The sequence below is a fragment of the Lagenorhynchus albirostris genome, chromosome 15 (genome assembly GCF_949774975.1).
Source record: "Lagenorhynchus albirostris chromosome 15, mLagAlb1.1, whole genome shotgun sequence".
Lineage (NCBI taxonomy): Eukaryota > Metazoa > Chordata > Mammalia > Artiodactyla > Delphinidae > Lagenorhynchus > Lagenorhynchus albirostris.
In genome coordinates, this window is record NC_083109.1 from 46,850,455 (window position 1) to 46,878,038 (window position 27,584).

General features: G+C 40.0%; 2 protein-coding genes and 1 long non-coding RNA gene across 3 annotated transcripts in view; 2 read left to right on the plus strand and 1 right to left on the minus strand.

The window, feature by feature from the left end:
• CRNKL1 (crooked neck pre-mRNA splicing factor 1) overlaps positions 1 to 5,772 on the plus strand; it is a 29,103-nt gene extending 23,331 nt beyond the window's left edge. The window contains exon 15 of the mRNA XM_060124492.1: positions 19 to 5,772. The gene's annotated coding sequence lies outside the window, so the exon portion shown is untranslated. The remainder of the gene's footprint in view (positions 1 to 18) is intronic.
• NAA20 (N-alpha-acetyltransferase 20, NatB catalytic subunit) lies at positions 1,382 to 27,374 on the minus strand. The gene is made up of 6 exons (XM_060124491.1): positions 27,254 to 27,374; positions 22,852 to 22,876; positions 7,826 to 7,916; positions 7,208 to 7,343; positions 2,334 to 2,479; positions 1,382 to 1,903 (listed from the first exon to the last, which is right to left on the minus strand). The coding sequence occupies exons 1-6, from the start codon at positions 27,304 to 27,306 to the stop codon at positions 1,818 to 1,820; spliced, it is 537 nt and encodes a 178-aa protein (XP_059980474.1). The 5' UTR covers positions 27,307 to 27,374; the 3' UTR covers positions 1,382 to 1,817.
• On the plus strand, positions 21,172 to 25,857 carry LOC132506071 (uncharacterized). Its single transcript, XR_009535695.1, has 2 exons — positions 21,172 to 23,348; positions 25,671 to 25,857. It is a non-coding gene; the product is annotated as an uncharacterized LOC132506071 (long non-coding RNA).
• Positions 27,375 to 27,584: the final 210 nt, after the last annotated feature.

Here is a 27,584-nt window from a genome sequence, read left to right on the forward strand (position 1 = left end):
TACATTGTGAATCCCCAGGTGCAATGCTGGCTGTGCTTCCCAAACTTAATGGACAAGGGAATCATCTCTACCTAGAGCACCAGTAAATGTTGCCCGACGTGCTGCAGTAGACTGTCTACCTGTAAAACCTGACACGTTCAACTTAGCCTCGATTTAGAACGTGAAAAACAGCTGAGGTAACTATATGCTAAGTCATGAAACAAAGCAGCACAAGATGATAATGTACTTGCTGGCTGATATGCTGCTTATATTCTCAGGCAAAAAATACTTGCCTTAATTAACTCATCTGAGAGATTGTTTCCTTTAATCCAGCCTGTATTTCTCAAGCTTATTTTTTTTTTGTTCACTACACAAGCTGTTTGACTAGAACCGTATCTGTTTTTTTTCACCTGTAAGGCCAATTAGCAAATATACTGTTTGCAAATTTATTATTACATTTTCAAGTGTATTATTCACCCAAGGGAATAAAAGCTAATCAATACAGTGTTAAATTGTATCTTGAAAATTGGGGGCAGAAGGAAATAGGACTAGCAGGTGAAAGCAACCTGCTCTTAGCCTCGCTACTTCAGTCACCTGACTAGCTTCAGCTGCTGGGATCAGAGGCTCTGACTGTTGAGTTCCAAGGTCTGTCCAGTCAGCGAAGAGGAGCACTGCTCTGAGTTGGCTAAGTACACAGGGCCACGGGGTGAGATGAAAACAGGCCAGATGCTACTCTAAGTAAGTGACTAATCATAATCATGTTCTGTTTGTGTCACATGTGTGTGTCAGGAAAAAAACTAGCAGTCAGGTTCTCATGTAAACTCCTAAGGCCACTTTCGGGCAGGTAATGTGCCAGTGTGAAAGGCATGAAAGAAAAAACTACTCTCCTGGGAGAACCTCACTTCTCTCACCCTCAGCTCCACCAAAATAAGTCCTTTCAAAAGTAACCGGGTTTTAATAATCATTTCTGTGATTTATTTCGTTTTCTTTAGCTACTGTTACTCACTGGATATTTTCAGATACTGCATGCGATGAAAACTACACATGAAAATATGTGGTTAGCCTGTGATCTAATTACGTGGCCTTTCTTTGGGAATTAGGTTCTTTTTCCCCTTTATTTTAGCATCTTTTTGTATTTTGTTGAAAGGCAGGATTTAAGCAAAGCACTGTGAGACTAGACAAAAAGACCTGAGACCAGCAGTATGGAAACAAGTATCTGGGAAGAACTTTGCAATAAGAAGGACGCTTAAGTGTGCTGGGCAGGGACTGTCCAAGTAAGCAATTAAACAGTGCTTTGTATATAAATGAAAAATGTAAGGGAAACAACATACCCTAAATGATGACCTTCTTCAATCCTGATAACCTGACGTTTATAAATGACCAAAAACCTTCCAGAAAACACTCGAGTCAACAGTGCATTTTATTATACATCTTAGATTTACACATTCCATATATGCTTTTAAAGCTTCAATTAACAGTTCAATACAAAATAAAAAATATATATGCAGCAGTGGTTCTCAGGCACAGAATTGAGGAGGAGATTGGAGCAAGCTTTTTCCCTAGCATACCATGAATATTACATTATGAACCATAACAGTGGAATGTTTCCTTTTGACCTAGCTGCCTTTTTTGGCTGAATTTTATTACAGTGGACAGCTTTAGAAGGTATGATATTGCTAATAGGAAACAAGACAAGTTTATAACCTGTTTTTTTCTTGAAGTCTTTAAGATCTAAACAATTCCCTTTTCTCCTAATAGAGCTCCAGGATCATCTAATGAAAATAATATTGTCCATAAAATATCTGGAGCATCATCAGCCTAAGAACCACTGCTCATGGTTATTCAATGTCTTCCGGCCTCACAGGATGAGGTAATGGTATGATGGATTTCTTCTCAGTGTCCCTGGAAAGTGCTTTCCTCATATCTGTTAGGAAGCAAAGTTTAATGTAAGTACCCAAATGTCAGAATATTTTATATCAAATTTAAAGTGTATAGGTTAAGAGGTTTTGTCCCCTACCCCCACTTCTACCATATTCTAAGAGAAATGTATTTGTAAGTGATTCTCAATCACAAGTACACCAAACCCCAGCTGGGATCCAGCTCTTCCTACAAATGTTCTTTTGACAGAACCTTAGTAAAAATGTGTCTGTACCAGTAAAACAATAATTGACAGTAATTAACCAATGGTTAGTTAATGTAAGTTAATCAGTGGTAGGTTCTTAAGGGCAGGTTAAAGCAGATTTAATTATAGCCCAGATTTTAAATATGATTCTCTTAAGTGTATTAAAATAGCCGAGTATTTCAGTCTGTAGGATGAATGTAGACATTTGGCTTCCTCTCAGGGGGGAGCTCACCGTAAGCATCCTCATCGGGCTCCCCGTTGCTAGCCGAATAGTACTCTATGACTGTCCTGTACACACTGTAGCCCAACTGCTTGTACATGTTGACTGCAACTTGGTTAGACACTCTTACAAAGAGATCAACAAAAAATCCACCCTTTCTGTAATTTAAAAAAAAAAAAAATTAGAAGTCCTTGAAAATAATACATAATTTTTAAAACTACTTTGACTATTCATAGGATGGTACTATGAAACCCTGCAGTCAATTACATGTTATCAATTTTTACTGCTGAGGATTTTGCAGTACAAAAGATAACTGTAACATTTCAAAACCTACAGGTTTTCTTAAAAGATAAACTTTAAATTTTTACCACAATTCTGTTACCTGGCTTTAAAAATCATTTTACCAATTAGTCATATAATAGTTTCACCCAAGGTTTTGAAGAAAGCACCAATGTGGCCTTGTATAACTACAGGACACTGGTCACAGCTCTGAAGCCCTTGGGTCCCTCTGGTGAGTGACAGCCCCTTTCTTACCCAGGTCTCCATGTCCTGACTCGTGTGGTCATCAGCGCCTTGCTTTATGCAGTAGACTTACCACCTGTTCTGGTTTATGTTCTGGTTTAATTTCTCCTGTTTGTGAACATCACCTGAATGGAGTCAAACTTACTTTACTCTTTAGTGACTCGCCTCCCAGTCAGTACTGAGTCAGTCCCAGGGCAGCTGGAGCTTGTCCGTCCTCCCTGTGTTTAGTGTGTCCCTGTATGGACACACTATGAGATGTGAGATGTCTGTGGTCCTATACATTATCAACTATGCTGCTACGAGTATTTTGTTGTGTGTCTTGTGGTACATCCAGGATATCTAAGGTCTGCAGTTAGTGTCACTGCTGGCTCACAGGGACACCTTCAACTTTATCAGATAATGCCTGTCTCCCAGCCCACATGTGCCACCTGACACTCCCACAGGAGGGGGTAGACTCCTGATGGCATCTCAGGGCAATTTTAGCTGGCATTTCTGATTACTAACAAGGCTGATTATATTTGTGTCCACCATTAGATTTCTCATTCTGTATGGTCTTTATTGGTCGTTCTCCCCCACATGTAGTTCTCTATGTATTCTGGATATTCAGCCTTGTGTAAAGGATGGTGCAAGTCTTCTCCCCAATTTGCAAATCTTTTTCCAATTTGTGACTTGTCATCATCCTTATGTATCGTTTGATGAACAAAGTTACCGCACTCTAGTGAAGTTGAATATATGACTTCCTTGCACTTTTTAGGGCTTGAGAAGTTCTTTTCTACCCTGAAGTCATGGAGACACTCTCCTTTGAAGGGCTTTTTAGTTTTGCTCTTCACATATAGGTTTTTAATAAATATGGAATTGATCTGTGCATGATAAGGTACTAATGTGGGAAAATCTTTTCCCATATGGATATCCAGTGGTGCCACCACGTTTATTGGAAAGTGTATCCTTCCCCACCACTGATCTGCAGTTGCCTCCTCCAAGGTGTGTCTAAAGTCCATGTGTTCCTGAGTCTGTGTCTCAAATTCTGTTCCACTAGCCTAGACAATTACTCCACTCACTTTTTTGCTGTTCAAGAGTGTCTTACCTCTTTTTGGCTCCTTCCATTCCCTGTAAGTTTCAGAATCAACAAGTTGCACGGAAAAGACTTGTGATTTGGGTTGCAGTTACGCTGACTGTGGATCAGTTACCTGTCTACTGTAGAGACGGCTAACTCTATGCTGCAGCGGTAGTTCCTCCCTCCACTTAGGTAGGTCATCTGTTCTGTCTCTGGGTAAAGTTGTATAAACTTCAGAGAGGTCTTGCACAGCTTTTGTTAGCGATTTCTCCTAAGGGCTTAATGTACTGATGCCAGTGCAAATCACATCCTCTTCTAAATGTTACTGTTTGTATAGAAAAGCAATTTAATTTATACTAACTTTATATCCAACAACTTAGCTTAACTTTTATTAAAATTCTAAATATTTGTAGATTCCTTCCTGTAGGTTTTCTATTTGTACAATCTTACCTATCCAAAATAACGGTTTTGTTTCTTCTCAAACCTTTTATTTTTCTTGCTTGCTTCACTTGTATGGTAGAGGATGATTTCCAGTAAATTACTGAAGAGAAGCCGACTTTAGGCATCCTGTCCTGTCCCAGAAATCATTCAGTGCATCACCACTCATATTTACTACAGGTTTTCAGTTTTTCAGGTTAAGTAAGTTTTCCTATTGCTAACAGTTTTTATCAAGAGTGAACTCTGGATTGTATCAAAGCATTTTCTACATTTACTGAGATAAATATTCTTCAGCCTATTAACTGGTAGGATACATTCTAATATTAAAACAAACTTCCCCCGATATGTCATCCTTTTCATGAATTGCTGAATCCATTTTGCTAAGAATTTTCTGGGACTTTGCATCTGTCATGAGATTTTCCTTCCTCTTGTCAGGTTTTGTGATTGTTCCCTTTTTGTGTGTAAAAGTAAACTTAGTGTCATTATTTCTTAAATTGTTGGTGAAATTTGCAAATTTGCCAGAGAAGCCATAGCTTTCTTTGTGGAAAGATTCTGGCTAACTGACTGAAATTAGTTAAGGCAGGGGTCAGCTTTCAACCTATTTTTATGCTGCTCTCAAGCAAAGAATGGTTTTTTACAATTTTGAAGAAGCAATAGAGACCTTGGGTGGCCTGTGAAGCCTTAACGTTTACTATCTGGCCCAGAAAAAGTTTGTTAACCCCTGTTCTGTACCCTTAATCAATTTCTGACTGTCCTAACAATTAGGATGAGGCATGCTCATATCTCTAATTATGATGATTTGTCTATTTCTTCTTGTAGTTTTGTCAACTGTTGCATTTTTACTTTGCATTTGTCACTGGGTATGTACAGTTTTTAATTATTACATCTCCCTGATTAACTCTTTCCAGTATGCAGACCCTTTTTTATTTTCGTAATTATTGAACTATAATGTGACTGTTGTTAATTTAAGCACACCCTGTTAGAATTTGCATAATTAAAAAAATTTCTTTACTTTCGATCTTTAACCTTTATACATATTTCCTGTAAATAGAATACAGTTCTGACAGTCCATCATTTTTTAATGTTACTGTCCTAAGAATACATGAGATCTACCCTCTCAATAAATTTTAAATGTACACTATCTTCAAGTGTAGGTATACAACGTTATATATCAAACTCTAGAGCTTATTCTTCTTGCTGAACTGAAACTTTAGTAACTTGACATTTCCCCCGTCCCCAGCCACCACCATTCCACTCTTCATGAATTTAACTACTTTAGGTATCTAAGTGGAATCACACAATATTTGTCTTCCTGTGCCTGGTTCACTTGGCATAATAACGTCTTTTAACTGGAGTCATTAGTCCATTAACATTTGCTGTTGTATTTATCAATTACTACATTTATCAATTATATTTGGATTCACTGCTACCGCCTTATTTCATGCGTTTTATTTGTTTTGCTACTTTAGTTTCCTTTTTTTCTTTGGAATTGACTTTTATTATCCTATTTTTCTCTTTGGATATTATATACTGTTTCTATTTTTAGTGTATACATTTAATGTATACATTAAAAATATGTGTGTGTGTGTGTGTGTGTATACGTATACACACACACACCCCCTACACAAATATAGGCCACTTAAATCTTAGCAACTATTGTAAAGTAAATGAACGTTTAGACCCTGTAAGGGAAGGGAGCATAGTGGTTTTCTACTCTAAGAGATGGTCTATCCTATAAATACATTAAATCTGATGTGCAATTAGAACAGTTCCTAACTCCCTGTCAACTATACATGATAATGCCAAATAAATACTTGTTTTCAACAAGATATGCCATTAACCAATGTGTGTAAACTACAATCTTGCTAAAGATTTTCCCTCTTCTGTATTCACTCTAGGAAGAATTTTTTAAGTTCTTAAGGACTAGACTTTTTCAGCTAAATTAAGAATGAGCTCAGGTTCCTCTTGCCCTTGACTTGGCTCAGTGTTTTCAGGCCATGGTTACTTCTTTAAAATGTTCCACTTTAATGGATTTAATAAAAGTAACACATAGTGAGTGAGTGTTTGACACATAAAACAGGTCTGAAAAAAAAGCTACAATATTTGCAGTTCTCAAACTCATGGAGGTGCATATGTCAAATGTTTGGGGAAAACGTAGGCAAACCTTACATGTTGTACACTGGCAAACTACTAGCTTTATATAGTTCACAAATACACATCATATCACATTATATTCCTTTTGGTGACATAGTATCTTTATGAAGCCAGGCTTCTGGCAATTCCTGTGATTACATGAAAATCAACATGGAACAAGAATGCTGGCAGTTCTGCAGACTCTGGTTCCAAGGTTTGAGAAGCATGCAATGCCCAGCAGGTACACACATCTCATTAGGAGGTAACCACAGTTATTTAACAATGAAATGAAAATATTTTTTTCTTCCTAATAGCTACTAGCTTGCTGGGACACAACTGCTTAAGACTACACTTCTGTTTAGCCTAGGGCACTATGAGAAAATGACTGAGATGCCAAGGACAGTGTTAACGAAGAATTTGGAAACACCTGCTGCAGTGGCAAGAACACTAACAGAAACCTTGAGGGCTAGATTTTGATTCCACCAGTTACCCAGCTCATAAGCCTATGGCAGGTCACTCACACTGCCTTAATTTTCCTCAGTGGCCAAACAGGAACAATAATATCACTCTGAATATGTGACAGAATTGGTATAAGAACTATTAGAGGCTGAAAATGAAATTCCTATGAAACTGCATCATGACAGATGTTCAATCTGAAGGAAAAAATCTGATAAAACATTCACCAAGAGAAAACTCAAATGGTTAGAGTTCAAAAATCATTTGCAAAGCAGGTGCCTACCTTTCTGAAATCTCCTCTAATAACTCCATAAGCTTAGCAGCCAGACCAAGGCGTCGGAATTCCGGGGCAACAGACAGAGCTGTGACGTGCCCGTGCCACTCTTCCCTCGCCACCGAGCCTTCTGCTTTGCCCATGACTGCCAATGAAAGATCACATCCAGTAACTAACACGAGGATTTACACATACAGAAATGCTGTTTAGTACATTTTTATTATAAAGGAAACTAATGACCAAGTTCTGATCTTTAAGCAATACTTAAAAGTCATCTAGCTAATTGTTATTAATGCTTTTACTTGATAAGTATTTTTTTAAATATCTACATTTCATGTGGGTATGTATGTGTGTCATGTACACATAACAGAAAATCTACAGCTCAAATTTTTGTTAGCAATGCAACCAAGTCTGTCTGGGTCACTGCTATCCCCTGGGCCTAGCATAGTACCTAAAATACAACGGATCAGAAGCGATCAGTGAGCTGTCAAATGGTTGAAAAGGAAATAAAATTATGGGCATCACGATTGTACTTCCAGTTCTGTGATCAATATAAAATAATCAGTTAAAACCTATATTTTAATCTCAACTGCCTATCCAAAAAAGTACTAGCGGTATTATACTTACTATAACCCATTAACTCTCCACCAGGGGCCTCTGCAACAATGAAGTACTCTGGCCAGTGGGCGAGGTACTGTAAGTAAAAAGGAATCCCATACTAGAGTCTTGTTAAGGAGGATGCAAAGTAATGGACAGTCAGATTTCTTCATGAAAGGGGTATTTTCCAGTTTCCTTTAAAAAGTATATTGTTTATCCCCAGCCATATGTATGACTTCCATAATCAATTTATTGGATGAAATATTTAGGTTAAGCACTAATTTTTAAGAAAATTGACTGAATATATATAAACTCAAATGTGACTGGAGACAGTAGCATCCAATAGACAGCAAAGAACCAGGCTCCCAAGTTCTACAGTCGTCTCCCCCGCTGCTCACACTGTGTCTAGATCCCTGCACAGCACTTTATCCATAATCACCTGATACTCTACTTGTTTACTGTCTCCCCTTGGAACATGTATGCCATGTTCCCTCTATCCCTGGTGCTTGGCAAACAGCACATGCTCAGTATGTTTATTTTTCATAATTGCACTGGGAAATTAACGACTAGTTCCTACATTAGCTTCAGCCATGGGACAGTGACAATAACTTTAAACTTAAGTATTTCCAAAGGCTACTTAACAAACCTAGTTTTTCCCCTCCACCAATTCAAGGTCTCCATTTCTAGTAATGCAAAAAAAAAAAAAAAGCTGACTTAAAAGTGAATGCCTGAGTACTGCTCATTACTTAACTCTTCAACCCTGGTGTCCTTGCTGACTTGTACTCAATTCCTGTCCTCCTCCTTAGTATAAGCTTGCTGATGCAGTTCTATAAGGGGACACCATCAATCATTTTTTTTTTAACTTCCTGGAAAATCTGTTCAGTGTAAATTCTTCAAACTCTCCTCTGAAGAACAGCCTTTATTCTGTCTCTTCAAACATAACCCTTAACATGGCAGTCGTCAAGTCCTTCTGCCATCCAGCCACTGACATCATAACCATCTCTTCTCTGGCTACTGGAGGAGCCCCTGGCTCAAGCTCATGGACCAAGAAGCCCTGGCAGGTTACTCTGAAACATGGCCTCACCTGGATTATGGGACTTTCACCAAAAACTTTTAAGTGTAATGGGAAGCACACCACATAAATTGATTTGCATCCTAATACTTTCCCTTATATACAGTGAAAATTTTCTGCCATTCAGAATTCTTCAAACTCCTTTTACTTTTTTATAAACATGGAGAAGTCTTTAATAGGTCAATGTTTTAAATACAAATGAAAATTATGGAGTCTTTTTCCATTCAACTTTGTTTCTGATATGTAGCCCTGTTGCTGCATGTATCTATAGTTGATTTTTACTGCTGTTACTGACATTAACTCAGGGGCTAACAAAATAACAAACATTTTCTCTAAAGAGCCAGACTGGAGGGTGGGGGGAGTGGGTGATGAATTGGGAAATTGGGATTGACATATACACTATTGATACTATGTATAAAATAGATAACTAACAAGAACCTAAAGTAAAGCACAGGGAACTCAATGCTTTGTGGTAACCTAAATGGGAAGGAAATCGAAAAAAGAGGAAATATATGTATAACTGATTCACTTTGCTGTACACCTGAAACTAACAAAACACTATAAAGCAACTATACTCCAATAAAAATCAGAAAACAAAAAAGGAGACAGACAGTAAATATTCAAGGCTGTGTGGACCATATTGGCCTCTGTTGCAGCTACTCAAACTGTGAAAACCACAACAAAACCTAAAGGAACTTCTCTGTGGAAAAGGCCACAACTAGAATCAAGAAAATTACAAATGGGAAAGCTCACTGGTAAAGGCAAACATAAAGGTAGGAAACCATCCACACATAAATATGATATCAAAATCAGCAACCATGAGAAGAGTACAAATGCAGGATACTGGAAATGCACTGGAAATTGAGACCAGCAACTTAAAACAATCTTGTAGTTATACAGACTGCTCTATCAAAACCTCATGGGAACCACAAACCAAAACTCTACCATAGATACACACACGAAAAAGCAATCCAAACAACACTAAAGATAGACATCAAATCACAAGAGAACAAGAGGAAAGGAAGAAAAAAGACCTTCAAAAACAAACCCCAATTAACAAAACAGCAGTAAGAACACTTATTGATAATTACCTTAAATGTAAATGGACTAAATGCTCCAACCAACAGACACAGACTGGCTAAATGGATACAAAAACAAGACCCATATATATGCCATCTACAAGAGTCCTACTTCTTACCTAGGGACACATACAGACAAAGTTGAGGGGATGGAAAAAGGTATTCCATGCAAATGGAATTCAAAAGAAAGCAGGAGTAGCAATACTCATATCAGACAAAACAAACTTTAAAGAATTACAAAAGATCAGGAAGGACACTACATAATGATCAAGGGATCAATCCAAGAAAAGGATGTAACAATTGTAAATATACAGACACCCAACATAGGAGCACCTCAATACATAAGGCAAATGGTAACAGCTACAAAAAGAGAAGTTGACAGTAACACAATAATGGGGGGGGACTTTAACACACCACTTTCATCAGTGGACAGATCGTTCAGACAGAAAATCAATCAGGAAACACAGGCCTTAAATGACACATCAGACCAGATGGCCTTAACTGATATTTATAGATCATTCCATCCAAAAGCAGAATACACTGTCTTCTCAAGTGCACATGGAACATTCTCCAGGACAGATCACATATTTGGCCACAAATCAAGCCTCAGTAAATTTAAGAAAATTGAAATCACATCAAGCATCTTTTTCTGACCACAATGCTATGAGATTAAAATCAATTACAGGCAAAAAAAATTGTAAAAAAACACAAACACATGGAGGCTAAACAATATGTTACTAAACAACCAATGGATCACTGAAGAAATCAAAGAAGAAATCAAGTACCTAAAGACAAATGACATCAAAAACACAGCAATCCAAAACCTATGGGACACAGCAAAAGCAGTTCTAAGAGGGAAGTTTATAGCAATACAATCTTACCTCAGAAAACAAAAATCTCAAGTAAACAACCTACCCTTACACCTAAAGCAACCAGAGAGAGTACAAAAAAAGAAAAAAAAAAAACCCCAAAGTTAGTAAAAGTAAAGAAATCATAAAGATCAGAGCAGAAATAAATGAAATACAGACAAAACAAAAAAGATCAATGAAACTAAAAGCTGGGTCTTTGAGAAGATAAGCAAAATGGATAAACCTTTAGCCAGACTCAAAAACAAAGGGAGAGGGCTCAAATCAATAAGATCAGAAATGAAGAAGTTACAACTGACATCACAGAAAAACAATCATAATAGACTACTATAAACAACTGTATACCAATAAAACAGACAACCTAGAAGAAATGGACAAATTCTTAGAAAGATACAACCTTCCAAGACTGAACCAGAAAAAAATACAAAATATGAACGGACTAATCACAAGTACTGAAATTGAAACAGTGTTTAAGAAACTTTCAACAAAGAAAAGTCCAGGACCACATGGCTTCACAGGCAAATTCTATCAACATTCAGAGAAGAGTTAACACCTATCCTTCTGAAACTCTTCCAACAAACTGCAGAGGAAAGAATACTCCCAAGCTCATTCTGTGAGGCCATCATCACCCTGATATCAAAACCAGACAAAGATACCACAAAAAAAATTACAGGTCAGTATCACTGATGAACATAAGTGCAAAAATCCTCAACCAAATACTAGTTAACTGAATCAAACAATACATTAAAAGGATCATACACCATGATCAAGTGGGCTTTATCCAAGGGATGCAAGGATGCTTCAATATCTGCAAATCAGTGTGATACACCACAACAACAAACTGAAGAATAAAAACCATATGATCATCTCAATAGATGCAGAAAAAGCTTTTGACAAAATTCAACACTGATTTATGATAAGAACTCTCCAGAAAGTGGGCATAGAGGGAACTTACCTAAACATAATAAAGGCCATATATGACAAACCCACAGCTAACATCATTCTCAACAGTGAAAAGCTGAGGGCATTCCATCTAAGATCAGGAACAAGGCAAAGATGTCCACTGTCACCACTTTTATTCAACATAGTTTTGGAAGTCCTAGCCATGGCAATCAGAGAAAAAGAAATAAAAGGAATCCAAATTGGAAAAGAAGTACTATCATCACTGCAGATAAAATGATACCACACATAGAAAATCCTGAAGATTCTACCAGAAAACTACTAGGGCTCATCAATGATTCTGGTAAAGTTGCAGGATGCAAAATTAAGACACAGAAATCTCTTCCCTTCCTGTACACTAACAATGAAAGACCAAAAAAGAGAAATTAAGGAAATAATCCCACTTACCATCACATCAAAAAGAATAAAACACCTAGGAATAAACTTACCAAGGGGACAAAAGACCTGTACTCTGAAAACTATAAGATGCTGATGAAAGAAATCGAAGATGACACAAACGGAAAGACATACCATGCTCTTTGATTGAAAGAATCAATACTGTCAAAATGACTATACTACCCAAGGCAATCAGATTCAACTACAATCCCTATCAATTAGCAATGGCATTTTTCACAGAACTAGAACCAAAAAAATTTTAAATTTGTATGGAAACACAAAAGACCCCTAATAGCAAAAGCAATCCTGAGAATGAAAAACAGAGCTGGAGCAATCAGGCTCACTGACTTCAGGCTATATTACAATGCTACAGTCATCAAAACAGTATGGTACTGGCACAAAAACAAATACAACTCAATGGAACAGGATAGAAAGCGGAGAGATAAACCCACACACCTATGGTCAACTAATCTATGACAAAGGAGGCAAGAATATACAATGGAGAAAAGACAGTCTCTTCAATAAGTGAGGCTGTGAAAATTGGACAGCTACAAGTAAAAGAATGAAGTTAGCACACTCCCTAACACCATACACAAAAATAAACTCAAAACAGATTAAAGACTTAAATGAAGGCCAGACACTATAAAACTTAGAGGAAAACACAGGCAAAACACTCTTTGACATAAATTGCAGCAGTATCTTCTTTGATCCACCTCCTAGAGTAATGAAAATAAAAACAAAAATAAATGGGACCTAATTAAACTTAAAAGCTTCTACACAGCAAAAGAAACCATAAACAAAATGAAAACACAGCCCACAGAATGGGAGAAAATATTTGCAAATGAAGCAACTGACAAGGGATTAATCTCCAAAATATACAAATAGCTCATGCATCTATATATCAAAAAAACAACCCAATCAAAAGATGGGCAGAAGATCTAAATAGACATTTCTCCAAAAAAAAAAGATGGCTAAAAAGCACATTAAAAAAATGCTCTACATCACTAATTATCAGAGAAATGCAAATCAAAACTACAATGAGGGAGGGAGGAACCAAAATGGCAGAGTAGAAGGACGTGCTCTCACTCCCTCTGCAGAGAACACCAGAATCACAACTAGCTGCTGGACAATCATCAACAGGAAGACCCTGGAACTCACCAAAAAAGATAACCCACATCCAAAGACAAAGGAGAAGCCACAATGAGATGGTAGGAGGGGCTCAATCACAGTAAAATCAAATCCCGTAACTGCTGGGTGGGTGACTCACAGACTGGAGAACACTTATACTACAGAAATCCACCCACTAGAGTGAAGGTTCTGAGCCCCACATCAGGCTTCCCAATCTGGGGGTCCAGCAACGGGAGGAAGAATTCCTAGAGAATGAAACTTTGAAACCTAGTGGGATTTGACTGCAGAACTTCAACAGGACTGGGGGAAACAGAGACTCCACTCTTGGAGGGAACACACAAAGTAGTGTGCACATTGGGACCCAGCAGGAGCAGTGACCCCAGGGGAGACTGAACCAGACCTGCTAGTGTTAGAGGGTCTCCTGCAGAGGTGGGAGATGGCTGCGGCTCACTGTGGGGACAAGGACACTGACAAAAGTTCTGGGAAGTACTCCTTGGCGTGAGCCCTCCCAGAGTCTGTCATTAGCCCCAGCAAAGAGCCCAGGTAGGCTCCAGTGTTGGGTTGCCTCAGGCCAAACAACCAACAGGGAGGGAACCCAGCCCCACCCATCAGCAGTAAGGCTGTACTGCTGATTAAAGTTTTACTGAGCTCTTCGGAACAGAGCAACAGTCAGCTCTACGAACCACCAGTCCCTCCCATCAGGAAACTCACACAAGCCTCTTAAGATAGCCTCATCCACCAGAGGGCAGACAAAAGAAGCAAGAACTACAATCCTGAAGCCTGTGGAACAAAAACCACATTCACAGAAAGACAGACAAGATGAAAAGGCAGAGGGCTATGTACCAGATGAAGGAACAAGATAAAACCCCAGAAAAACATCTAAATGAAGTGGAGATAGGCAACTTTCCAGGAAAATAATTCAGAATAATGATAGTGAAGATGATCCAGAACCTTGGAAAAAGAATGGAGGCTGAGATCAAGAAGATGCAAGAAATGTTTAACAAAGACCTAAAAGAATTAAAGAACAAACAAACAGAGATGAACAATACAATAACTGAAATGAAAACTACACTAGAAGGAATCAATAGCAGAATAACTGAGGCAGAAGAACGGATAAGTGACCTGGAAGACAGAATGGTGGAATTCACTGCTGTGGAACAGAATAAAGAAAAACGAATGAAAAGAAATGAAGACAGCCTAAGAGACCTCTGGGACAACATTAAACGCAACAACATTCACATTACAGGGGTCCCAGAAGAAGAGAGAGAGAAAGGACCTGAGAAAATATTTGAAGAGATTATAGTCAAAAACTTCCCTAACATGGGAAAAGAAATAGCCACCAAGTCCAGGAAGTGCAGCGAGTTCCATACAGGATAAACCCAAGGTGAAACATGCCGAGACACATAGTAATCAAATTGGCAAAAACTAAAGACAAAGAAAAATTATTGAAAGTAGCAAGGGAAAAACAACAAATAACATACAAGGGAACTCCCATAAGGTTAACAGCTGATTTCTCAGCAGAAACTCTACAAGCCAGAAGGGAGTGGCATGATATACTTAAAGTGATGAAAGGGAAGAACCTACAACCACAAGGATCTCATTCAGATCCAATGGAGAAATCAAAAGCTTTACAGACAAGCAAAAGCTAAGAGAAGTCAGCACCACCAAACCAGCTCTACAACAAATGGTAAAGGAACTTCTCTAAGTGGGAAGCACAAGAGGAGAAAAGGACCTACAAAAACAAACCCAAAACAAAACAATTAAGAAAATGGTCATAGGAACATACATACTGATAATTACCTTAAACGTGAATGGATTAAATGCTCCAACCAAAAGACACAGGCTTGCTGAATGGATACAAAAATAAGACCCATATATATGCTGTCTATAAAAGAACCACTTCAGACCTAGGGACACATACAGACTGCAAGTGAGAGGATGGAAAAAGATATTCCATGCAAATGGAAATCAAAAGAAAACTGGAGTAGCAATACTCATATCAGATAAAATAGACTTTAAAATATAAAATGTTATAAGAGACAAGGAAGGACATTACATAATGATCAAGGGATCAATCCAGGAAGAATATATAACAATTATATATGCACCCAACATAGGAGCACCTTAATACATAAGGCAACTGCTAACAGCTATAAAAAAGGAAATCAACAGTAACACAATAATACTGGGGGACTTTAACACCTCACTTACACCAATGGACAGATCATCCAAAATGAAAATAAATAAGGAAACAAGCTTTAAGTGACACAATAGACCAGATAGATTTAACTGATATTTATAGGACATTCCAACCAAAAACAGCAGATTACACTTTTGTCTCAAGTGCGCATGGAACATTCTCCAGGATAGATCACACCTTGGGTCACAAATCAAGCCTCAGTAAATTTAAGAAAATTGAAATCGTATCAAGCATCTTTTCTGACAACACTATGAGATTAGAAATGAATTACAGGGAAAACAACGTAAAAAACACAAACACATGGAGGCTAAACAATACATTACTAAGTAACCAAGAGATCACTGAAGAAATCAAAGAGGAAATTAAAAAATACGTAGAGACAAATGACAATGAAAACACGATGATCCAAAACCTATGGGATGCAGCAAAAGCAGTTCTAAGAGGGAAGTTTATAGCTATACAAGCCTACCTAAAGAAACAAGAAAAATCTCAAGCAATCTAACCTTATATCTAAAGGAACTAGAGAAAGAAGAAGAAAACTCAAAGTCAGCAGAAGGAAAGAAATCATGAAGATCAGAGCACACATAAATGAAACAGAAACAAAGAAAACAAGAGCTAAGATCAATAAAACTAAAAGCTGGTTCTCTGAGAAGATAAAATTGATAAACCATTAGCCAGACTCATCAAGAAAAAGAGTGAGAGGACTCAAATCAATAAAATTAGAAATGAAAAAGGAGAAGTTACAACAGACCCCACAGAAATACGAAGCATCCTGAGAGACTACTACAAACAACTCTGTGCCAATAAAATGGACAACCTGGAAGAAATGGACAAATTCTTAGAAAGGTATAACCTTCCAAGATTGAACCAGGAAGAAACAGAAAATATGAACAGACCAATCACAAGTAATGAAATTGAAACTGTGATTAAAAATCTTGCAACAAACAAAAGCCCTAGACCAGACGGCTTCACAGGTGAATTCTATCCAACACTTAGAGAAGAGCTAACACCCATCCTTCTCAAACTCTTCCAAAAATTGCAGAGGAAGGAACACTCCCAAACTCATTCTATGAGGTCACCATCACCCTGATACCAAAACCAGACAAAGATACTATAAAAAAAGAAAATTACAGACCAGTATCACTCATGAATATAGATTAAAAACTCAACAAAATACTAGCAAACAGAATCCAACAACACATTAAAAGGATCATCCACCATGATCAAGTGGGGTTTATCCCAGGGATGCAAGGATTCTTCAATATATGCAAATCAATCAATGTGATATACCATATTAACAAACTGAAGAAGAAAAACCATATGATCATCTCAATAGATGCAGATGATAAAAAGTCTCCAGAAAATGGGCATACAGGGAACCTACCTCAACATAATAAAGGCCATATATGACAAACCCACAGCAAACATCATTCTCAATGGTGAAAAACTGAAAGCATTTCCTCTAAGATCAGGAGCAAGACAAGGTTGTCCACTCTCACCACTATTATTCAACATAGTTTTGGAAGTCCTAGCCACGGCAAGCAGAGAAGAAAAAGAAATAAAAGGAATGCAAATTGGAAAAGAAGAAGTAAAACTGTCACTGTTTGCAGATGACATGATACTATACATAGAGAATCCTAAAAATGCCACCAGAAAACTACTAGAGCTAATCAATAAATTTGGTAAAGTTGCAGGACACAAAATTAATGCACAGAAATCTCTTGCATTCCTATACGCTAATGATGAAAAATCTGAAAGAGAAATTAAGGAATTGGTAAACTCCAATTTACCGTTGCAACAAAAAGAAAAAAATACCTAGGAATAAACCTACCTAGGGAGACAAAAGACTTGTATGCAGAAAACTATAAAACACTGATGAAAGAAATTAAAGATGATACCAACAGACGAAGAGATATACCATGTTCTTGGACTGGAAGAATCAATATGGTGAAAATGACTATACTACCCAAAGCAATCTACAGATTCAATGCAATCCCTATCAAATTACCAATGGCATTTTTTGCAGAACTAGAACAAAAAATCTTAAAATTTGTATGGACACACAAAAGACCCCGAATAGCCAAAGCAGTCTTGAGGGTAAAAAACAGAGCTGGAGGAATCAGACTCCCTGACTTCAGACTATACTACAAAGCTACAGTAATCAAGACAATATGGTACTGGCACAAAAACAGAAACACAGATCAATGAAACAAGATAGAAAGCCCAAAGATAAACCCACGCACCTATGGTCAACTAATCTATGACAGAAGAGGCAAGGATATACAATGGATAAAAGACAGTCTCTTCAATAAGTGGTACCAGGAAAACTGGACAGTTACATGTAAAACAATGAGATTAGAACACTCCCTAACACCATACACAGTAATAAACTCAAAATGGATTAGAGATCTAAATTTAAGACTGGACACTATAAAACTCTTAGAGGAAAACATAGGAAGAACACTCTTTGATATAAATCACAGGAAGATCTGTTTTGATCCATCTCCTAGAGTAATGGAAATAACAAAAATAAACCAATGGGACCTAATGAAACTTCAAAGCTTTTGCACAGCAAAGGAAACCATAAACAAGACGAAAAGACAACCCTCAGAATGGGAGAAAATATTTGCAAACCAATCAACAGACAAAGGATTAATCTCTAAAATATATAAACAGCTCATGCAGCTCAATATTTAAAAAACAAACAACCAGGGCTTCCCTGGTGGCGCAGTGGTTGAGAGTCCGCCTGCCGATGCAGGGGACAGGGGTTCGTGCCCTGTTCCGGGAAGATCCCACATGCCGCGGTGTGGCTGGTCCTGTGAGCCATGGCTGCTGAGCCTGCGCGTCTGGAGCCTGTGCTCCGCAACGGGAGAGGCCACAACAGTGAGAGGCCCGCGTACCACAAAAACAACCAACCCAATCCAAAAATGGGCAGGCCTAAATAGACATTTCTCCAAAGGCATCCAGATGGCCAAGAAGCACATGAAAAGCTGCTCAACATCACTAATTATTAGAGAAATGCAAATCAAAACTACAATGAGGTATCACCTCACACCAGTGAGAATCATCAGAAATGATGGGCATAATTCAGAAAGACACATGCACCCCAATGTTCACTGCAGCACAATTTACAATAGCCAGGTCATGGAAGCAACCTAAATGCCCATTGACAGACGAATGGGTAAAGAAGTTTTGGTACATATATACAATGGAATATTACTCAGCCATAAAAAGGAACAAAATTGGGTAATTTGTTGAGACGTGGATGGATCTAGAGACTGTCATACAGAGTGAAGTAAGTCAGAAAGAGAAAAACAAATATTGTATATTAATGCATGTATGTGGAACCTAGAAAAATGGTACAGATGAACCGGTTTGCAGGGCAGAAGTTGAGACACAGATGTAGAGAACAAACGTATGGACACCAAGGGGGGAAAGCCATGGTGGGGTGGGGATGGTGGTGTGATGAATTGGGCGATTTGGACTGACATGTATACACTGATGTGTATAAAGCTGATGACTAATAAGAACCTGCTGTATAAAAAAATAAAATAAAATTCAAAAATTAAAAATAACAACTAGTACTAAAACTTTCTTTGGGTTATTTGTATGGAAATATGTTAATATAAACGTTTCAGACATTACAAGAAATTCCTAAAAATCTTACATGTTCTGGTATAATGTTATAAGTCATAATTCTAGTTATTATTTTTAAATGTATATCTCAGAAATAACTAAATTTCCTTGTCAAGTGCATTATTATGAACTTTCATCAAATCTTTAACTGTGGTCATTTTTAAGTCTTTTGTCATTTACAGACAGTTCTGGGTGTACTCTGTTGCTTTTGCAAAAATGTTCCTATAAAGGGTTTTATCTTCAAGTAATTCATGGAAAAGACTGACAAGTACAGGTTTCTGGTAAGTGACTATACTGCTGAACTGAATGAATAAGCATTTTCAGAACTCTAATGGAAAACTGATGAATTCAAAAAAGTGCTAACAAAAGATCAAGATGAAAAATAATTACATGGGACTGAGTGAACTGATGATGATGATTACAATTTTTGTGACTTTCTGTTTGAAACATTGTTGGTTCTTCTGTGCTTTGTTTTTCCAGATTTAAGAAAACTTTTTTTCTCTTTAAAAAAAAAAACAAACCTACAATGAGATATCATCTCACACCGGTCAGAATGGCCATCATCAAAAAATCTACAAACAATAAATGCTGGAGAGGGTGTGGAGAAAAGGGAACCCTCTTGCACTGTTGGTGGGAATGTAAATTGATACAGCCAATATGGAGAACAGTATGGAGGTTCCTTAAAAAACTAAAAATAGAACTACCATACCACCCAGCAATCCCACTACTGGGCATATACCCTGAGAAAACCATAATTCGAAATGAGTCATGTACCACAATGTTCATTGCAGCTCTATTTACAATAGCCAGGACATGGAAGCAACCTAAGTGTCCATCAATAGATGAATGGATAAAGAAGATGTGGCACATATATACAATGGAATATTACTCAGTCATAAAAAGAAAAGAAATTGAGTTATTTGTAGTGAGGTGGATGGACCTAGGGTCTGTCATACAGACTGAGGTAAGTCAGAAAGAGAAAAACAAATACCATATGCTAACACATATATACGGAATCTAAAAAAAAAAAAAAAAAACTACAATGAGATATCATCTCACACTGGTCAGAATGGCCATCATCAAAAAGTCTACAAACAAATGCTGGATAGAGTGTGGACAAAAGGGAACCCTCCTACACTGTTGGTGGGAATGTAAATTGGTACAACCACTATGAGAACAGTATGGAGGTTCCTTAAAAAACTAAAAATAGAACTACCATATGACCCAGCAATCCCACTACTGGGCATTTATCAGGAGAAAACTATAATTTGAAAAGATACATGCACCCCAATGTTCACTGCAGCACTGTTTACAACAGCCAAGACATGGAAGCAACCTAAATGTCCATCGACAAAGGAACGGATAAAGAAGATATGGTATACATATATACAGTGGAATACTACTCAGCCAAAAAAAAGAAAAGAATGCCATTTGCAGCAACATGGATGGACCCAGAGATTATCAGACTAAGTCAGACAAAGACAAATATCATATATCACTGATATGTGGAGTCTAATTTAAAAACTGATACAAATGAACTTATTTACAAAACAGAAACAGGCTTACAAATATCAAAAACAAACTTATGGTTACCAAAGAGGAAACGTGGAGGGGAGGGGGGGGATAAATCAGGAGTTTAGGGTTAACATACACACACTACTATATATAAGATAGGTAACCAATAAGGACCTACTGTATAGCACAGGGAACTTTACTCAATATTCTGTGATAACCTGTAGGAGAAAAGACTGAAAAATAATGAATATATGTATAACTGAATCACTCTGCTGTACACCTGAAACACAACACTGTAAATCAATTATACTCCAATAAAATTTTTAAAAAACGGCACAGAACAGAAAAAAAACTCGTTATATATTCTAGCTATTCACTTCCTGTCAGTTTTAGATATTAAAAAAAATCTGCTTCCATTCTTTCAACTTTTTAGTTTTATGCATGATGTTAAGTAGATATTCATGTTTTAAGTATCCAATTAAAAATATTTTCTTGATTTCTACTGCTAGTGTACAGAAATGCTATTGATTTTTCGAAACTTGATCTTGGTTCTAACATTGCTGAACTCGCTTATTATTAATAGGTTGTTCTTTTTTCTAGATAGATGACTGTATTATCCATTATAAATAATGACAGTTTTATTTCTACTTTTCTTATCCTTATACTTTCTTTCACTTCTTTCTTCTTTCCAATACCTTTGGTCAGTTCCTCTGGAACTATGTTAACGTGCAGTAGTGACAGCAGGCATTCTCATCTTACACCCAATCTTAAAGGGAACGAATCTAATTTCTCACTTACCTATAATGCTTACTGAAGGTTTTTAGTATCAAACCTTTACCAAATTAAGAAAGGTTCTTCTACTTCTACCTTGTTGTGCATTCTTACCATAAAAAACTACTGAACTTATACAACATTGTAAATCAACTCTATTTCCATTTAAAAGAAAAAACTGTGAAAACCAAGGAGAAGAGCACAGACAATATGTACATTATTCACCATGGTTGTGTCCAATAAAGCTTTATTTACAAAAAAAGGCAGTGGGCCAAACCTGGCCCATGCACATTACTGTGCCAACCCGACATAATTGACTCTATTTCTTATTATCTTCAGCTTCCAGGAAATTGAATTACTAGGTATTACATTACCAAAGTGCCTTCCAAAAAGACTAGCATTTACTCTGTCACTCGCAGTTTATGAGACTGCTCCCCTCACCTCACCTTCATCAGCCTTGAGTTTTATCACTGCTTGAAATCCTTCATAATTTGATAGATAAAACATGGTATCTCATTTTGGTTTTAATCTGCATGTCTTTTAACTGGTGAGACCGAACTCTTTTTAATATTTTCATAGCATCCTATATGCCCTCTTTGTTAAATTATCAATTAATACTACCCTCCTACCCTGCAGTGGACATGGCACATAACCCCAAAGTGCAGCTCTGTGTTTCACGCTCCTGAGCGTGTGGGGATTGTCTGTTAGGGTCAGAGGACCCTCACTTCACACATCTTTGCCCGTATCTCTAGTGGGGAGCATGAGAAGTACTGCTGATGTTAGCCAAAGTCCTTCTTTCACTTTAGCAACACGCCCCAATATAAATCAGGCTCATTCCAGACTCTGTTCTAGATAGGCAGGTATGGCACGAGGCAGGGGTCCACAGGATGCAGAAGGCTGTGTGGCACCTCCCAGAGGTACCCCTGGGAGTCTGGGAAGGACGCACTCACCTTCCCCTCTGTTGATCGATCCTCCTGCCAAGAACATGGCTGAGATGCGGTATGCTCTGGGAGCCACCTGGACAGGAAGCCAGGAACACCCGGGAACGGGAGAGTGGTTCCACTGCAGAGCCCGGTCGCTGGGGATGTCACAGAGCCACCAGGACTGCTCGTCCACTCTAGACTCATTCACATCAGGCAGGAATAGCCCCTCCTGCTGAAGTCACCACTTTCTGCTGCTCACAGCTATGCTTACTACTGAGGGGCAGGGTGGGCAGGGAACTGTACTGTTCTTGATTTATGAGGTCATTATATTAGCGGCTTGTCAACAGGTGTAAGATAACTCTTGTTCCCAGGTTTTTAGTGTTTTTTATTTTCAACTGCTTTCAATGTTGCTTATGTTTCCTGACCTCCAAGTTTTAAACATTTTCGGTACTCAAGTCTGTTTTTTTCCTTTTGATCCTCTATTTTCCTTATTCTTAGTAAGCCTTCATTTAACTTTTTAAAAAAGGATACAGTTTCTGTAAGTGGATCCAAGTTACTAAAAGAAACAAGAAAAATGTCAACAGTAAGCAGTGTTTACAAAGCCAGTTTAAATAAGGAGACTACAACTAAAAATAACATGCACAGGGAAAACAAAACATGTTAAATCCACAACTTTAAAACCAACTTTACAGCTAAGAAAGATGGTTTAATTTACCTAATGACCATAATGAGCTATCATCACAGCCACTATAAAGACATCTGTACATTTTCATTTAACTGCTGCTTCTTTACAAATTATAGTTAATACATCATCAAAACCTTCCTTTTTGCTTTTTCCTTTGGCTGCACCAAGTGGCTCGTGGGATCTTAGTTCTGGACCAGGGACTGGACCCAGGCCCGAAGCAGTGAGAGCACCGAGTCTTCACCACCGGACTGCCAGGGAAGTCCCTAAAACCTTCCATTTTCTAAATGGCAATAAACTGTTACCGGAACTGGGGACCAAGCTGGCATGTCAATCACAGATGGGGGTAATAGCCCTAGCCCTGCAGCATCTGACAAACACCCCCTCTCTGCCAATTCCTCCTCCTCCCTCCCTCCTCCCCCAAAATGTGGGCCATCTCACCACTCAGGCTTCTACTCGCCACTCTTCTACATTTCTGCCCCCCACCGCCCCCATTCCCATACTTTCAATTTTGTTCTCAGAGGGAAGCTCCTGATCTGGCTCTGGAGCTGCTGAGCGCCTGCCACGCCAGCATATCCGATCACAACACTCCCGACAGCATTTCTTAAATGCACACCTGCCTCTGTCTACAAAGAACTCTGCCCCTTACTTTCCTATTCAATTAATGGAACCAATATTTTGCCAGACCCCAAAACAGCTACCTTCAACTCTTCCTCTTGCACAGTCAAACTCTGCTTTTGGACCCTTAACAATGCAAACAGTCACACTGCATTTCTGGAGACCAGCAGTTCTTAGATTCCCTTTACACTCAAAAATTACTGAAAACCCCAAGAACTTCTGTTTATGTGCATTACATCTATTGACATTTAAATGTTTAAAACATTCATTTAAAAAATAAATAATACATTAATATGAATAACTTTTTTTAAACCAAAAACGTCACTATTTTCGAAAACAAAAATTTAGTGACAAGAATGGCATTATTTTAACAATTTTACAGATCTTTTTAATGTCTGGTTTAATAGAAGGCAGCTGATTTCTCATTTCTGTGCCTGTTATGCTTACTATTACATGATCACAAACCTTGAAAACTCCACTGTGCACTTGTGAGAGAATGAAAATGAAAAAGGCAAAAGAAAAACCACCCCAAACAAAACCCTTATTATCATGAAAATGGCTTGCAGAACCCCCAAAACAATCTTGAGGCGCCCCTGGCCACACCTGGAGAATCACTAATCCATGTGGACTCACTCTCCCCTGCTTCTCAGGACTACTCTATACCCTCTCCTGTCTCAACACTCCCCCTTCCACCTCAGCTGCTTCCAATTTCAAGAAGAAAACAGCAGTAAGGAGAAAGCTTCACCAAGGTCCCACCCCCGCCCCACCCCCCCTACACCTCTGCGCCCACACTCCACCTGCACTCCTGGACCCAGGCCTGGAGGCCTGGTGAGCAGATGCCCCCACCTCTCGGGACCCAGGACTCTGCTCCCCTGAAAGAAATGTATAAACGTGCTGCACACCTAGCCACCGGCAGACCTGACACAGTTCAGGGCTCCGTCCTCCTGAAATGCTGTCCTCTCTCGGACTCCAGATCCACCATCAGGTTTTCCTCCCACCTCACAGGGCCACTGTGTCTCCTTTAACATGTGATGCCCTGGGGCACATTCCTGGAACCTCGTTTTTCCTGTCCGCACTCACTCATCACTGATGTCACCTAGCCACGTGGTTTTTTGTGTTTGTTTTTATTTGGCTGCACTGGGTGTTAGCTGCAGCACCACGGGATCTCAGTTGCCGCGTGTGGGATATCAGTTGCGGCATGCAGGATCTAGTTCCCTGACCAGGGGTCAAACCCGGGCCCCCTGCATTGGGAGCGTGGAGTATTAACCACTGGACCGCCAGAGAAGTCCCTAGCCACCTGGTTTTAATGCCATCCACATAGTGTTGACCCCGAAATTTCTATCTTTAGCCCAGACCTAAACTTGAGACTCCCACATCCGGATGCCCAGCTGACTTCTCCACCTGGGTGTCTGAGCGCCCTTGGCGGAGACCCACGTTCTATGCCTCTCCGAGGTCGAGCCCTTTGACTCCGATCGGACCTGGTGTTCTCACACTCCCACACTCACTGTTCCAGCACAGCTGCCGCTGCCTCCTCCTCCGAAACAGGAATCTGTGCCCGTGCCACTCCCTCTGCCTGGAAGTCTCCCGCCCACAGTGCCCACAGACTCCCTCCCCTCCAGGTCTTTCTGCAGTGACACCTTCCCTGAACACCTCACCCAAAGCCGAATCCCCACTCACTCCCTATTTCCCTTTCCAGCTCACATTTTTTCCTTTGTACTGAATGCTAAGTTCTATCTTACTCTTCCCTCTAAACTGTAAATTCTGGGAATTCCCTGGCGGTTCAGTGGTTATGACTATGACTCCCCCAACTTGGTTCTCACTGCCAAGGGTCTAAGTTCAATCCCTGGTCAGGGAACTAAGATTCCACAAGCCACACAGCACAACCAATTTAAATAAGTAAACTGTAAATTCCATAAAGATAACATTTTTTTTCTGTTTTGTTCACTACTGTCTCTTCAGCACTGGTGCACAATAGGCATAAAACATTTTGCCAAGAATAAAATATTTGTTAAATTAACTGCAACGTTTCTACATCCACTGCTTCTTTCAGTTACTACTGCAACACCCTACTCCAGTGATTCTCGGAGTTCTTGATGGAAGTGCCCTAATCAAAGTGAGAAGTAGGAGAAAACGAGGAGGGAGAGGAGCTCCCCTATTGGCATATTCTGAAGAAGACTTCACAAGCTACATGATTCTCGGAAATCAAATGTTTTGTTATAAATAAATGGTCATGCTTATTTTCCTTCTACTCTATTCATTTTCGTATAAAAATATTGGCCCTTCCTAGGTCTTCGGTTATAACTGGTTCTCCAGCAGGCTTTGCCTCATCTATTCTTGAAACTTCAAGGCATACTGTCACCTCCAGAGCCTGGGCTTCCCAAACCCAAGCCTTTGTCAAGTCATCATCTCCCGGCCATTGCCAAGACCACCTAAATGGCTCACACCTGCCTGGTATACCTCCTCCAGCAGGCCCGCGGTGGCGAGCTCAGGCTCCTGGGCGGCCAGGAACGTGCATTTCCAAAAAGCTCCCGGTGCTCACGGACCACTGTAAGAACCACCCGCCTGGAGCCAATCTCGTTGATCAGTCTCCTTGCTCTGCCCACTCCCACGCAGGGCTCTACCACCTGGGCCATTCCCCTGCGCTCTCAGGACCTTAGTTTACTCACACCAAAACTGGGGATGAGAAGGGCAGCTACTTCACAGAGTTGTCAGGAGGAAATGGGTTACTCCAGTGCCAGGCACAGCGAGCCCTCAACAGTCGCCTTAGTTACACTGCTCCTACTGGGAGAGGCCCCACAGAAAGTTCCCCCAATAGTGGAGCAGAAGTCCAGTCTCACCAGTTTCTCTGACCACTGAGTTACAGAAACCCGCTCCTACCATCACTCACCTCCCAGGTGTCGGCCACGCCCGCACCTGCTTCCTCCTCCAGAACCTCCTTCCTCAACCCTGTCAACACTTACCCATTTTCCAAGGCTCAGCCCCTCTTTGAATGTTTCTAGCCACCTCATCTCAAGTTCTTTCCATCCTCCTGACACTTGAATATGTACTCTCTGGTCCTTAGTTTTTCACATAACTGCCCCGGGGTGTTTAAACTGGGTCTGGGATTGGTGGGTGCATGGATAGATGGGTGGGTGGACAGAAATGTGATGAAGCCAATGTAGCGAAATGTTAACGGTAGAGTCCAGCTAATAGTCTACACGTGTTCACGGTAAAATTCTACCAACTTTTTAAGTGTTCAGGAACTTTCATAAAACTTAAAAAAAAAACGGCACCTGCAAGTCACAGTCCTTGACTTAACTCGGACGGAGGAACGTGCATACCCTGGGCCTGCCGCAGCAGTGCTCCCGCCGGGATGCGCAGCAACAGTAACGAGACGCGCAAACCCGCCGGGCCCTGGACGGGGCCACAGTGTTAACCCGCCCGGAGGGGAACGCGGGCCGGAGCCGGGGGTCAGAGCCGGGCTGGCGCCCCCCTCCCCGCCCGGCGCCCCGAGAAGCGCCCACACCGCGCGCAGGGCTGCGAGGGGACGACCGCCCGGCCAAGGTCAGCGGGGCGTCCGCACGTCCTCCCGCCCCCCCCCCACGGCCCCGGGGACGCGCCGGCGGCAGCTGGGCCCGGGCGCGCCTCACTCACATGTTGTTGAAGCGGAACAGGTCGTCGCACGTGAAGGCCCGGAGAGTGGTCATCGCGTCGCCACCGCAGGAGCCTGCTCTCCGCAACTCAGCGCACTCCCCACCGGAAATTATCTGGCGCGCGGCAGTCACGGGGCGGGGCGGGATGGGAAACTGCTTCCGGGCCAAGACTTGCTTAGCAACGGCGGCGGCGACGCAGCGCCCTCTGGCGGCCAGATCCGGGAAAGCCTGTAAAGTCTGGGGTCTTCCCTCTTAGAACCTCAAAACCCCTCCTTGGAGTGACAGGGGAAAGCAGGCAGAGTGATCCTCCGGGGAAGAAGACAAGACGCTGC